The 15,186-nt window shown below is 36.3% G+C and overlaps 1 protein-coding gene across 1 annotated transcript; it reads left to right on the forward strand.

Moving 5' to 3' along the window:
- The first annotated feature begins 8,782 nt into the window (after nucleotides 1-8,782).
- On the forward strand, nucleotides 8,783-11,791 carry LOC127832030 (uncharacterized). Its single transcript, XM_052357166.1, has 2 exons — nucleotides 8,783-9,677; nucleotides 11,136-11,791. Exons 1-2 carry the CDS (start codon nucleotides 9,101-9,103, stop codon nucleotides 11,693-11,695), a joined length of 1,137 nt encoding a protein of 378 aa, XP_052213126.1. The 5' UTR covers nucleotides 8,783-9,100; the 3' UTR covers nucleotides 11,696-11,791.
- Nucleotides 11,792-15,186: the final 3,395 nt, after the last annotated feature.

Consider the following 15,186-nt stretch of genomic DNA (forward strand, 5'->3'; position numbering starts at 1 on the left):
TAATATTGCATATTTTGTAAAGTATGTGTATCATTAGAATGTCCTCAATCCGTTTGTACAAGTATACAGTAAAACAGTTTTGAACACAAATTGCTAATCATAATACTACGTTCTTTACCGTTTTGACTATTTTAAGGTGACAGAAAACACTACGAAAAATTGCATAACAATTGTTTTGTGATGCGTTTACTATTGTAATACTTGTAATACATAGATAAAATGAAAAAAATAATGCCAAGTTTTACTAAAATATTTAAAGGATATTTTTTTATTCGATGGAATATCGATTTTATTTCACGAGTGATAATATATTTTATATATATATAATATATATATATATATTATATGTAATATTTTCACGAGTGGCGCAGCAGGTGAAACATCTGTTTAATTTCACTGATATTATAGATAAGTCTAACACAGAAGTAAAAAATACTACTTTCTGTTTGCCTCTTTTTTGTATAGGATCGGTTTCCTGAGAAGTCGATTAAGCACACACAATAGATTTATTCACCACCGTAATATATAACGTACTACGAGCCTACTTATTCACAGATTAATAACTATCAACTAAATCTTTATACAAACTACCGTAATTACTCTTAGTTTGAGTACACTTGAAACTATTTTTTTCACGTATCCGAAAAATTGGATACGAAAAATATTCAAAAATTAGAATATCCGAAAATTTAGAGACACAAATTAAGGTGTCCGAGAATTATATTTACAGTCCACTCTCGTTATGTCGACATCGGATATCTCGATATTCTCGATATGTCGAAGTAAGCTCAATGTCCCAACTTTTTTCCTTCTTTATCTATATAAATAAACATCGCATATCTCGATTTTCGTTATGTCGAATAATTCGATATGTCGATATAAAATTTTGTCCCGAGTCCCGATTTTACATGTATTTACTGTGGTTTATCTCGAAGTGCGAATAAATGTCCCAGTGTCGGCAAAAGGTGAGAAATTTTTTCTTTGATACTTCACCGCCCCGCTTCGCCCGGCTGCTCCCGATACTGTGCGGTAGGAAATCGATCCGTTGATTGCATCAATGATCACATGTGTGTAATGTCGTTATCAATTAAAACTTGAGTAAGGCCTGTCACTTTAACTGTCACTTTAACATCAATTAACTGCAATTAATGCACCGCCTGCCGAAAGGCCGAAAGACAAATTTTTTATTTTATAACCGAGTGAACTTTGCATTTCAAACTACAAAATGTTCAGTATTCTGGAACGTGATTTACGCATGTTCAGATGGAAAACCCTCGTCTTGATTGGACGTCAATTGCATCATAACTATAAATAGCAACATTACCGGATGTTTACTCGACAGTTTAGAAAAATTATAACCGCATGTGTTCATGCAATTATGTAATACTTAAAACGTCATTTTAAGCATTTAAATTTAATCATGCCTCGTAAAAACGCGTATACATGTATATCAGGTAGAGAGTATTCTGCCACACGGTGACGGCTTTAGTTAGACCACTTAGCAGGTATATTTATGTTAAAAACAAGGTAAATATTCGTCTTATTTTTTCTTTAAAAAAGCCAAATCGGATATCTCGAACTCTCGTTATCTCGATATATTTCCTTATTCCCGCCGACTTCGAGATAACGAGAGTGGACTGTATATTGGAATAAATGCAACAAATCAATGTTCAACAATTATCTTTGGATTAACTCTTCTTTTTCTGATTGAAAAATAAATACAATTTCACAGCTTTGCCTCTTTTGCCTTTTTACCTCTTGCTTGAAATGATAAAACACAAAAACGTTAATACAGAAAACATTCAAACGACACTGTTTCAAATGCTGTTGGGTGAACCCATTACTTTTCACCGATATACATGGTCATATACCCAATTACGCGAATGTAATGGTCCGTTGCCCTCAGGCATGAATCTGCAATGTTTTATTACCTAAATCCCGTTGTAAAAATGCACGATCGAAGTGTCACAAGAAAAGCGAAAACAGGGTCGAAGTCTGTAGCAAAGCCTGGTAAAATATACTGTCCGAAAATTAAGATACATTAATTATTGACGAAAACCCGTGTGTCCGAAAATTTAGAGCCACGAAAAATAAGTATTTTTGCTAAACAAGAGGGTGTCCGAAAACTAAGAGTGTCCGAAAACTTATAGTAATTTACGGTATGCTTCTTATATTATGTATCACAAACGGTTTTTGTAAGGGGGCGGTCATTTTTGTGAAAATATTTGTAATTCAGTTCGATAAATGGAAATACATGTAAACGTGTACTGTGTAAGACTATGTTTCGCGCTCCTATTAAAACACAACGTTTACATGACATTCATGTATAGTGAATGGTGCAGATGCGTACAAAGAAACTTAAATAAAATTATCACGAGGCTGTAGAATATGTGTTATTCAGTTCGATAAATGGAAATATACGTGCACTGTGCAAAGGGTATTGTTTTCACTTCTTACTCGTCATAAGTTATTGATTGCTCACCATTTGCATTTAACTTCTCATTAGGAACAATTGTTGTTTGAGTAACTGTTTACGGTAAGAAGGTGTGATGAGTATGCCCGACGTTTCATAGTTCTTGAAGCTGACACAGGGGGGCACTTACCCGCCCCTTGAGTTATTGTGAGGGGGCAGATATCCGCCAACTTCATTCTGGCAGTGTGGGCACTTAACCGCCCCTCCAGATTTGATGGGAGGGCACCTCTCTGCCCACTTTAAAATAAGGGGGCATCTCTCCGAGGCGGGGGGGGGGGGCACTTCTCCGGGGGGCGCCTCTCCGGATACAGCACGGTGGTTGATGATCTGTCTCGAGTCAATTTTAGAGGCTAACGTATTGACGCAACGTATTGTCTCGTTGATAGCAGACGCTATAATACGTTGTTGCTGATGTGTTTTCTTTCCATAGAATAGGCTTAACGGTTACGCAGCAGTGTTTTAAATGCTACTACGTTGTTGTAGATCTGTCTTGTCCAGTGTATAGGCGACGTAGTTGATGTTGATTTATCTGATGTATAGACCGTTCCATAATTTAGTAATTACCCAATTATCTCCCCTGAATACTCTCCGCGTCCGCCATTACACTACTGCCAAACAACCGGTAACATATATAAGAGAGCACCGATTATTCAACGGGTGAATTTCTTTCTTTTTGTAAAACTTGTTTGTTTGTCATGCAAATTGTATGAAATAAAGTTTTTCTGCTAGAGGAGATGTTAAGTTAGTGTTATAACATAAAAATGTTTGAAAAACGTGCATTTTTTAGGTATTTGTCTAGGAAAATAAACACGTTAACACATTAAAAAAAACATTTAATTAAACTAAATGCAATATTTATCATTTGATTATATGCATCAATCTTAAAATCGCGTAATCCTTTGCATTCCAGTGTTGAATTGCCCGTTTGTTCTGCATAATCCGATTATCTCGTTTTGATCAGATATTATCCAGACTTAACTAACAACATGGCGTCATCCCGGGGTGTCATAAACCACACTGGGTGGCAGATGACAGTCTGGTCATTAAACACAATTGATGATGCCACCATGTCTTCTCTTTCTGGTAGTATTAAGCAGTCATTTGGTTTAATATTTTACCTCCGACATACTTAACAGTTGCGTTCATTAGATATGTTACATATTGTACAAATTAAAAGTTATGTCCAATATAGAATATCAGAAATTGTACACCGTAAAGATACTAGCCCGTTTAATCCCTGGTTTAATTTATGAAAAAAAGTATTTGATAATTATAAAATTTACCTAAAAACATAACATTTAACGTATTTAGCGGGTATCGGTTAATTACACTACGTCATTTCGTATGAAGATTTAATGTTACGGCAATGCACGAACGACATCATTAAACAAGAAATTACATTTGACACGAACGGGGGTAAATATTGTTTAAAAAAAATATTAATATAGATATATGTGTGTTAAAATGTTAGATATTTGCCACTCATACTCACTAGTAACGAGTTTTCAATATACATGAATACACAGTTCAAATTGCATCATGTAAAGTTGTGTTTTTCAGTTGTATGTTTATATTCCTCAATAGCGTCATTCTCTGTACAAAACCCATCAAATTAAAATTACATGTTAATACTGTCATGCACTTCGCTTTTAATAGGGCTTTGTAGTACGTTTATTTTCAATGCACCCCTTATACTTTCTATTACTCACGTGTTTATCACACTAACGTACTCATGCCATTCATTATTATATTTTTATAATTAGATGTATTACTATTGTAATTTATTGAAGCAATTCTGCAAAAAATATTACGGCTTATGCATAGAGCTCTTTGTTGTGTCAAATTGTCGGCCTTTCAGTCTTCAGATAATCTTTAATTTGATGCTTATGCCGCGTTTTTAAAGTTGCAAATAAATGTATTAATAAATTCGTTTGGCGCTTAATAATATATTTTTGAAATATTATTTAGGTGTTTTTTTCGGAGTTTTTTGTGTGGATTAATTGACTAAACATTTGGTGTCGTTATCCATATGTTTTGCGTTACTTCAAAGACCTATAAAATACATTTTTTAGTATTTTTTATCTTTATAGCTGTTAAATGATTCACAGATGAAAATATAGATATATCACATAGATCACATTCTCTTCATCTATCGAATAATCACATAAAAGATCGTCAAGATCAATATCACTCTCTCATAATAAAAAGCTCGTTTTTTAACGTGACAAAATTCCATAATTAAATATAAATCCAAACCACAATTTTGTTATCTTTGATATCAGTTAGAACAAGAAAAATAAAGGACGGCGTATCAAAAATATCATACTTAATATAATATGTTATGATTTTGGAATGTAGATTTTACCACATGAGACCAATTACAAACAATTAGCGGTATTTAATTGCGCGAGAATCTTTAATAAGTATTAATTAAAATATAAATTGCTTGATGTTGCGGCTATTAAAATCAACACAACAATACATGCGTGAATTGTTTGTGAAACGTTAAAAGAAACAAGTCTAATCAAAGACATAGTATGAGCGACTGAACCGGCAAATTTTCGCCGATGATTACCACTTGATTACAGATATAAAAAAAAACAAATACACGAAAGCATTTTAAACATTTTATTTGTAACAATCAATCTCAACTTCAAACAATCATTTAAACAACAAAAATGTGATAATCGCCTCACATTAATTCATTAAGTAATTTATTTATCCGACAACGGTTAAGCGGGTATTCTCTACGTTTTTGGCTTTTGGAATCGCAGTCTCGCACCAGTTAGCAGCAGTGTAATGGCGGACAGTCACGTGACTGACAATATGGCGGCGGTCAATTTATCGATTATGGAACGGTCTATTGTAGAAGCATCTACGTTGGTATTGAATCTGCTTTGCCCATTATAGAGGCTACTGCGGTGTTGGTGATCTGCCTTCCCATTTTAGAGGCTACTACTGTTTTGATTGAATAAATACACAATTTGAATTTCATGCTTAGACGCTACTTCGTCGTTTCTTAAATTGTATGCAGACAGTATCGTCATTCTTAAATATCTACACATTTGCAGCTTCATTTACATACATGGTGCTCTGTCCATGTTTAAGAACTTGGTATATTACATTACTTGAAAAAAGTTGTAAAGTTTTCATATTTTCAGGGTATTCGGTCAAAAATGTTAATTGGTACAGGTACCAGGTAACTACCAGTTAACTATATATACAACGCAAGTAGATTGATCATCATCGTCGCGTGGTTAACCCATGAATGCAAATTGTGCATGCGTAGTGAATTGTATATATTTTATATATTAAATGATCAATATACTTAAGGTTTTTATAGTGTGTATATCGTTATGTCACCTATTTTCGCGATGTACTTTCGATTTCACATCGCGAAATGTTATTACCGAATATACTGAAAATATTAATTTTTTTCAAGTAATGTAATATACCAGTCGTGATATTTTAATCAATATAAACTAATAATTAAAAAATATAATACTGTATTTTAGAATTTTTCTTTTTTCGTCAATCCCGTTTGACGGTCCCTTTAATGTGCAAACTATGTTGTCAATGATTCATATATTGCTACTGTATTGTACTATGCTTGTTCAAAATGTAGTGTCCATGTTTCAAAGATTGATTTCGTAAAGAATTCGTATTCTGTATCCCAATAAAGTCTGTGCTATAGTTCTATATTTAGAGGAAATTTCTTTTTTGGTATATTTGTATACGTTCTGCATTGTCTACCTGTCAGAGGAGCTACTATCATGCTATATGTCTATAATAAAATAATTATGTTTAACCATGTTTCAGAGGCTGCAAATGCGTTATAGTTCTACAAAATTTGTATTGTGCATGTTTTAGACTACTCGACAAGACTACCACCGTGGAACTTTATTCCTATTTCATAGGGGTTTACGTTGTTGCTATATTTTTGTTAATCTTTGCTGTCCACTGTATTGATATGAGCCTTGCTCTGAGAAAACAGGTCTTAATGCATGTGCGTAAAGTGTCGTCCCAGATTAGCCTGTGCAGTCCGCACAGGCTAATCAGGGACGACACTTTCCGCCTATACTTGATTTTCGGTAAGGAGGATCTTCCTTGAAACTAAAAATACCATAAAAGCGAAAAGTATCGTCCCTGATTAGCCTGTGCGAACTGACAGGCTAATCTGGGACGACACTTTACGCACATGCATTAAGCAGAGTTTTCTCAGGACGCGGCTCATATATTCCTAAAAGAGCGTGTTGTCACCTTTCAGGGGCTACTACTGTGGTGGCTGCAAACGTAAATGGTACTTGGATGAACAAGAAGTGGAGTGTCTGAGGGAGGAAAAGTTCATGGCGTAAAACTTTGCAGAGGACATCTTAACCCATTTAATACTAGTGGACTCTCCAATCCTTCTAAATTGGACAATTTATTTCCAAAATTGGGGATGTCTAGTATAATTATTTCTATATTTAGAATATTTGTTACAAAAAATTTCTTTAAGCAAATAGCGCAGACCGTGATGAGACGCCGCATCATGCGGCGTCTCATCTGCGTCTACGCTGTTTGCAAAGGCTTTTTTTCTAGACGTTATTCATTAATGGGTTAAATACAAACTTTAATTGCATGCCCGTAACATGTATAGTTATCATTATTTTTGGATAACAACACAATACTTATCAAATGTGCTCTTCATACATGTGTGTGTGTAATTCTCAGTCGAGAACAGAAATGGTTGAATCAATTGATTTGCTAATGTCAAAATAAAGCAATCGAGTTTGAGTTATTGTACCTCCTAGTTGATCTCAAACTACGTCCATAACATGGGCGATTAGGGTGCGGCTAAGCTTATCGTACAGGTAATGACTGCTTTGTTCCACAGGTGGTTAGCGTGTGGCTATGATATTAATTATTGATAACATCGTTTTGAATGATAAATAATAATATTATAAAGAAAAATTAACTTTTCTGAAAAAAAAATTCACTAACAAATATATATATATAACAAGGTATGCAACTCAAAATCAGCCAAAACGGGGTGCATCGCTTTGAACAGCCATATCTTCATCAATTGTGCAGCGATTTTCACGATCTCGGTCTTATTCGACGCAGAAATGAATTTCCTTTCTGGAAATGTATATGTCTTGCAATATTTTTACAAATGCTGGGTCAACTGTTAAGAAATAACACAGCTAAATATTATCTGTCCAAAATATTTACTTTATAAGTACAAACCATTTAAACAAAAATATCAGTTTAATAAATAAGCAATGTAATAAGTACTTAAGCTTTGAAGTAATATTTCGTAGCGTCGCCCATTGATTATTATTCTGAATCGTTCGGGTGTTGATGGTGTTTATATAACTCCCCAAAAATCTTAATAATCAATTTGTATCCACAACACGTACTAACCTTTATTTGATTCTCTTTGAAAGTGTATTTGTGTTACAAGGATTAAATTTTTTATGATCGTATTTTGTCATGGTAACACATATAATTGGACAATACTAGTGTATTATCCGTGAAAAAGACCCTAAAAAGGCGGCTTAAGTTGTATGATCAATACACATATTGGATAGTAAATATTTGGATCACCTGGCGTTCGGCAGTAGCGCGATAAAAACATAAAATATTTTGTTTAAACTGTTAAGTTTAACTGCGAAGTACACAAGAGTATTATAAATGATGTTATGATTAGAATAGACTTACTGTTGTAATCTGTGAAAATTGGGTTAAATGCATGTGCGTAAAGTGTCGTCCCAGATTAGCCTGTGCAGTCCGCGAAGGCTAATTAGGGACGACAATTTCCGCTTTAATGGTATTTTTCGTTTAGAGGAAGTCCCTTTTTACCGAAAATCTAGTTTAAGCGGAAAGTGTCGTTCCTGATTAGCATGTGCGGACTGCACAGGCTAATCTGGGACGACACTTAACGCACATGCATTTTTCCCAGTTTTCTCAGAACGCGACTCACATTTAAACGTTTAATAATGCTGTCAAACAGTTTTTAGTATGTTTTCTACTTTTGTTTAATCGAATCATAAAATGTCCATAGTAACATGTCACGTGCACATTATTTACTTCCTAAATCAAATTTAAAAAATAACAATGGCAGTGTTATATAAATACAAATTAAAAAAAATGTTATTAAATGTAAGAATTGTTTGTAGAAATTCAATAAAAAATGCAATATGAAACGAGAAAGCTTCTCGATCTTCCTGTTCAACTGTGTAATTCAACAATTGATGTCCGAAACGAATAAAGCGCGTCGATCTCTTAAGCATGCTCAAGATAAATTTCCTGAACGCCCTATATCGCGCATCCGGAAAATAAAATAGTCGGCTGACAACGCAAGATATTTAATTGAAGCGCTCTAAACTGTTAATGCTTTAAGCAGTGTACTTATAAACGTGCAGCGGTTGATTAATGCATGGATTTATCACGAATAAACTAAAGATTCATTACACGTTATGTGGTTCCATTTCTGATAAGTGTTACACACAGGAAATACTAAATCATCGTTAATAATAAGTACGTTGCTTTTTTAAGTCAATCCAAAGACAGCCAATATCCATAAATTGACTTTGTAACTACGTTTAAGCAAAAAACTAGTTGTGAGTGATTGCTACACCAAGCATGGGTGGAAATGATAACGCAAGTGAAACGACAACAGATTTGATTGGTGTTTCAAATGTCTCGACACCTTTCACTACGCCGTCGACTGAAGCAACCGTTTCGTTACCTACTACCGCTGAGATCAATACTGAAGCAGCGCCCGAAACGTCTGCATTCATCGCTCCTGAATACTTAACCACGCAACAAACGGAAGTCACAACGGTTGAAGTGGTACCGGATTCTTCTGAGCCTACCGAAGTTACAACCACCCCAGAAACGAAAGCAACATCGGTTGAAGTGGTACCGATCTCTTCTGAGACCACTTCTGATGAATCTTCCAAATCAGTAACATCAGATACAACTTTGCCAACATCAGGTCTTACCGAGTTACCAACTGCAGAAATCACAATAAAATCAAGCTCGTCGTATGTGTCCACTTCAGAAATAAGTTCTGTGGAAACCATTACCTTTCCCGACACAATGTCAACTGAAGAGCATGGCTCGGTCACCTCGGAAATTAGCACTACAGCGCATACTGCCCTTATCACAGATACGTCTGGTTCAGTAACAACAGTAACATGTGAGAAAACATGTATAGGTATGCTTTGGGTTTGCTATTCAATATTTTTGTATATGACGTGTGTATTATTGTTTACTAGTATTTACGTTTTGTCATCAATTTGGATCTCGTCGCGGTTCTGGCATCGCGTCATACCATGAATATAAATTGGCCCCATAATTGATACATCAGAAGATTTATCTGGTTACAATTTCGAAGACTGGTTTGATAATTTGTTTTCACTGTATCTTTGTATACCATATGGGTATTTAAAGTTGATAATTCGACGTTACTGCAGTACAAGTACACGGTTACAACACGAACCTTGTTAACCGATGTATGCCTAGCGTCTAGAAAAAAAGGCCTTTGCAAACAGCGAAGACCCAAATGAGACGCCGCATGATGCGGCGTCTCATCAGAGCCTGCGCTATTTGCTTAAATGAATTTCTGTAAGAAATATTCTAAATATATAAATAAATATACTAGACATCCCTAATTTTGGAAATAAATTGACCCAATTTAGAAGGATGGGAGAGTCCACTAGCCATAAATAGGTTAAAAAAGATGACTTATTCGATAGTTTAAAGATCCTAACAGTTACGAACAATTAATTCTCAGTCAGTGTTTGATACGAGGAAGTCCGGTTCTAAAGTCCCTCAATCCAACAACGTGCTACTTAAGTTGATACATAGACCTGTAATATAACTCTTTATCTAGTTTCCCATAAACAACAACGTGGTTGCTTTTAATCTGCGTCAACAAACTTCGAATTGTTTTGTGTGAATAGGTTCATATAAAGTTCATAATAGACTTACGTGAAGTTTGTTCTCGAAGGTGAAAATAGGTGGAAAGCCCTGATAAGTTTAATACAGGTTTGACAGACATTTACACACAAACGGACGGTTTTACAGTACCAGTTGGAAAGCGCAATAACGATCATTAACGCGAAGCAAGATTAAAGGGCGTTGAATTAATATATAAACTTAACGAATCACACTTACGCTAGCAGTAATCTCAACTTCTGGGAAAGCAACCGTCTGAAGACTTACTAAGCGTTCTTTCATGTAACCATATTAGTGTAAATTATTTATTTTAGCTCGATTGCACCGAAATCCTGAGGCTTATTAATACGCTCTCGAGTCCGTTTCCTAGATATAGCAACCAGTACTTGTCGTCTTTGGGAGAAATCTTATGAACGCTCCCACAGTGGCATGTGAAATCATGACCTCTCGGTAGATAGGCGTTTGCCATATTGTGTTAAATATGAATAAATTATATAATGAGCATTACATGCGTGAACAATTATTTTAATGTACTAATACTGTTTAGCTTATAAGTAAAAAAAACGTTACACCGTTGGTAACAGCCCATTGAGCAAAATAACGTATTATACTGACACAACCATGCAATGCAACGTACAATTACCTCTGCTATTACATACCGTTTGCATGTTTACAACAAGAATACTTATTATGTTTTAACGAAAACTCTTTTCAGGCGTCGTTATTGGCTTGTCAGCAGGCGTTATAGTGCTAGTAATACTCATATCCCTACTCTGCTACTACCGGCATCGTAAACGCTGGATTCAAAAGATCAAAGCCGAACAAAGCAAGGCCGACCTTTGGGCGGTATCCGCGTGCGGTAATGGCCTTGGAAACACCATTGTCAACGACAGCTTCATGGACTTCCGGCTCGCTTCGCCCGCGCCCCAAACAGGCCAAGAAAGCTCCGCCTCACAATTCCATCGGGGTGGTTCAAAGGCCTGCAATCCAGCACCAGACATATTCACATTTGATTCAGAAACATTGCGTAGGAATACATTCAGTGCTCCGGAAAATATTATTACCGCGCGTATGCAGGTGATGCTTAACTCCGATGAGCACGCGCGGACTATGTCGGACTACCGCGGAAGGGGGCGCACAGTTGCCGCTGGAAGAAAACCGAAGGGCAGACTCGATGAACATGTTTTGCTGAGCCATGAGGAAATATTTGACGACAATATCGATCCAAATATATTGCGCGATCAGGGCGTCAGTAGCTTTACGACTGAGCTCTAGCCATATAAACCGATTGCCGGAAAAGAATGCCATTGAATATACATGTATATGAGTGTTAAACAAAAATCGTATTAAAGATGTTTATTATGATTTGAACCGTATTGCTGTGTATTGTAATAACGGATGAAAACAAGAAAACGTCGGAGACGGGGGACGATCCCCAAAAAGTTTTTTTGTCATAATATTGCACTACAATATATACTACTGTATATATTCAGGTAAGAGGAAACGTCTTGAGGGCACCGTAATTGGGGGGACAATAATTTTTTATAGAAAATTTAAAAGGGCCATAACTCTGTGAAAAATCATCCGACCAGAACCCGTTGATAATATGCACATTGGTAGTGAAGCTTCCATAAAGTTTCATTGAATTCCGGTCATTAGTTGCTGAGAAATAGCCCGGACAAGAAATGCACTATATGTACAGTTAATGGAAAATTTCAAAGGGCCATTACTCTGTGAAAAATCATCCGACCAGAACCGGCTGATAATATGCACATCTCCTCTTGGTAGTGAAGCTTCCCATAAAGTTTTATTGAATTCCGGTCATTAATTGCTGAGAAATAGCCCGGACAAAAATTGTGCACGGACGGACAGACGAAGCGGCGGCAATTTTTTGGCGGAGCATAAAAACTGTATGCATACACTTTGTGTACTTTTCTAAAATAGTTAGTTACAATTACTAACAGACATGGAAGGATATTATATAAGCTTGTAACTGAACCCTAAAAACAATAGTTAACAAGGCGTAAGCATTCTCGAGTTATCATCCAGAAACAATTTTACTTTTTCGAGTCACTGTGACCTTGACCTTTGACCTAGTGACCTGAAAATCAATAGGGGTCATCTGCCAGTCATGATCAATGTACCTATGGAGTTTCATGATCCTAGGCCTAAGCGTTCTTGAGTTATCATCCAGAAACCATTTGGTGGATGGACCGACGGACGGACGGACCGACCGACATGAGCAAAACAATATACCCCTTCTTCTTCGAAGGGGGGCATAACAAGCAAATTCATTGAATTGATGTCCCCCGCCAACATGCTTCTGGACACAAACGTGTTATATTTGACACTTAAAAAAGCATTCTTTCAAGATACAAAGGGCCATAACTCTGTTATAAAGAGATGGTGTACAATGCCATTTTGGCGTGCATCATCCTCTTACCCATATATCTACTCATACCAAGTTTCAATTAAAAATCCACCAAAGCACTTCCAAGATATGGCTCCGGACACAAAAGTGTCGAACGGACGGACGGACAGACGGACGGACAACGCCAAAACAATATTTATGGCGGGCTTTAACTATTTAATGCAATAAACATGTGCAACATGCAAAATGTCCCCATTTTATCTGGTTCAAAACAAATTCAACACATTCAATTACCATTATAGTTTCCTGCTTACATTAAGTTTGTTAATATAATTTAAAGCAATTACTGTAAATGCCGTTTTTGTGAAAGATAAATAGTGCTCGTTAATGTAGGGGTTCATTAGTCTCAACATTTGGCCAGCGAGATCTTCAACCTCTGGTTTCAACCACAACATCACACACCTGTCTTGTCTAAAATGTATTGGGCACCGTACGTTGGTTGTTATTGACGAATTGCGAACAAACGTGATGAAAAACAAACAAGGGACAAAATTGTCACAAAACCAGGTTTTCAGTTGAAAAAAGTCTGATAAAGGGAGACAATTCAAAATGTGTATTGTTAACCCCCTTGTGTAAAATTGACCTTGATTTCAATTAGAAATAAAGAGAGATGTGTTCGTCAGAAACACAATGCCCCCTATTGCGCCGCTTTGAAATAAAAAAAAAAATATTTTTGTTTGTTTTGACCTTTGACCTTGAAGGATGACCTTGACCTTGAACATCCACCACTTAAAATGTGCAGCTTCATGAGATACACATGCATGCCAAATATCAAGTTTCTATCTTCAATAATGCAAAAAGTTATGGCCAACGTTAAAGTGTTTTTTTTCGGACGGACGGACGGACAGACTGACATACACACATACTGACATACTGACGGACAGTTCAACTGCTATATGCCACCCTACCGGTGGCATAACGAGTCTGATAAAGAGAGACAACTCAAAATCAAAATGTGCATTGTTACTGAATGTTCATAGTTACATAGTAGTTTCAAAATCTATTTTTAGTTGTGGCGACCTTGACCTTGGAGATATTGACGTAATTCTTTTGCACGATAAACCGTCCAATAATGGTGAACAAATGTGTCAAATGATTTTAAAACGTCACAATGAATGACATAGTAATGGTCCAGACAAGCTCATTTATGGCCATTTTTGACCTACAAACTCAAATTGTGACCTTGACCTTGAAGAAATCGACGTAATTCTTTCGCGCGACACACTGTCTAATGATGGTGAACAAATGTGCCAAATGATTTTAAAATCTGACGATTAACGACAAAGTTATGGACCGGACAAGCTTGTTCCGCCCGCCCGCACGCTGCCATTCGCAAATCTTATAACCAGTTTTTTTCCTTCGATAAACCTGGTTAAAAACCCATATGTTGTTTATTCAACAATGTTTAGGGTATGATAATAATAACAAATAATAATAACAAGAGGGCCAAGATGGCCCTAGTTCGCTCACCTGAGAGGAGTCGGTTCATTCAATCTTTACCAAATATCAAACTTGACCTAGATATTGTCCAGACAAACATCCTGGTCAAGTTTCATCATTATTTCATCTGCGAGTCATGATCAATATACCTATGAAGTTTCATGATCCTAGGCGTAAGCATTCTTGAGTTATCATCCAGAAACCATTTTTCTAAGTTGAGTCACCATGACCTTGACAGCCATTGTGTGAACACGTTATTTGACACTGTGACCTTGACCTTGTGACCTGATAATCAATAGGGGTCATCTGCGAGTCATGTTCAATATACCTATGAAGTTTCATGAACCTAGGCATAAGCGTTCTTGAGTTATCATCCAGAAACCATTTTACTATTTCAGGTCACCGTGACCTTGACCTTTGACCTGAAAATCAATAGGGGTTATCTGCGGGTCATGATCATTGTACCTATGAAGTTTCATGATCCTAGGCATAAGCGTTCTTGAGTTATCATACAGAAACCATTTTAATATTTCGGGTCACCGTGACCTTGACCTTTGACCTAGTGACCTGAAAATCAATAGGGGTCATCTTCGAGTCATGATTAATGTACCTATGAAGTTTCATGATAATAGGCATAAGCGTTCTTGAGTTATCATCTGGAAACCATTTTACTATTTTGGGTCACCGTGACCTTGACCTTTGACCTAGTGACCTAAAAATCTTTAGGGGTCATCTACGAGTTATGATCAATGTAACTATGAAGTTTCATGATCCTAGGCCTAAGCGTTCTTGAGTTATCATCCGGAAACCATTTTACTAATTCGGGTCATCGTGACCTTGACCTTTGACCCAGTGACCTTAAAATCAATGGGGGTTATCTGTGAGTCATGATCAA

This window comes from Dreissena polymorpha, chromosome 5 (genome assembly GCF_020536995.1).
Source record: "Dreissena polymorpha isolate Duluth1 chromosome 5, UMN_Dpol_1.0, whole genome shotgun sequence".
NCBI classification, from domain to species: Eukaryota; Metazoa; Mollusca; class Bivalvia; order Myida; family Dreissenidae; genus Dreissena; species Dreissena polymorpha.

Excerpts from the sequence above, each read along its gene's own strand:
- LOC127832030 (XM_052357166.1), top strand. The coding sequence starts at position 9,101 with ATGGGTGGAAATGATAACGCAAGTGAAACGACAACAGATTTGATTGGT. Across the intron at positions 9,678-11,135 it reads ATGTGAGAAAACATGTATAG|GCGTCGTTATTGGCTTGTCA; the intron begins GTATGCTTTGGG and ends AACTCTTTTCAG.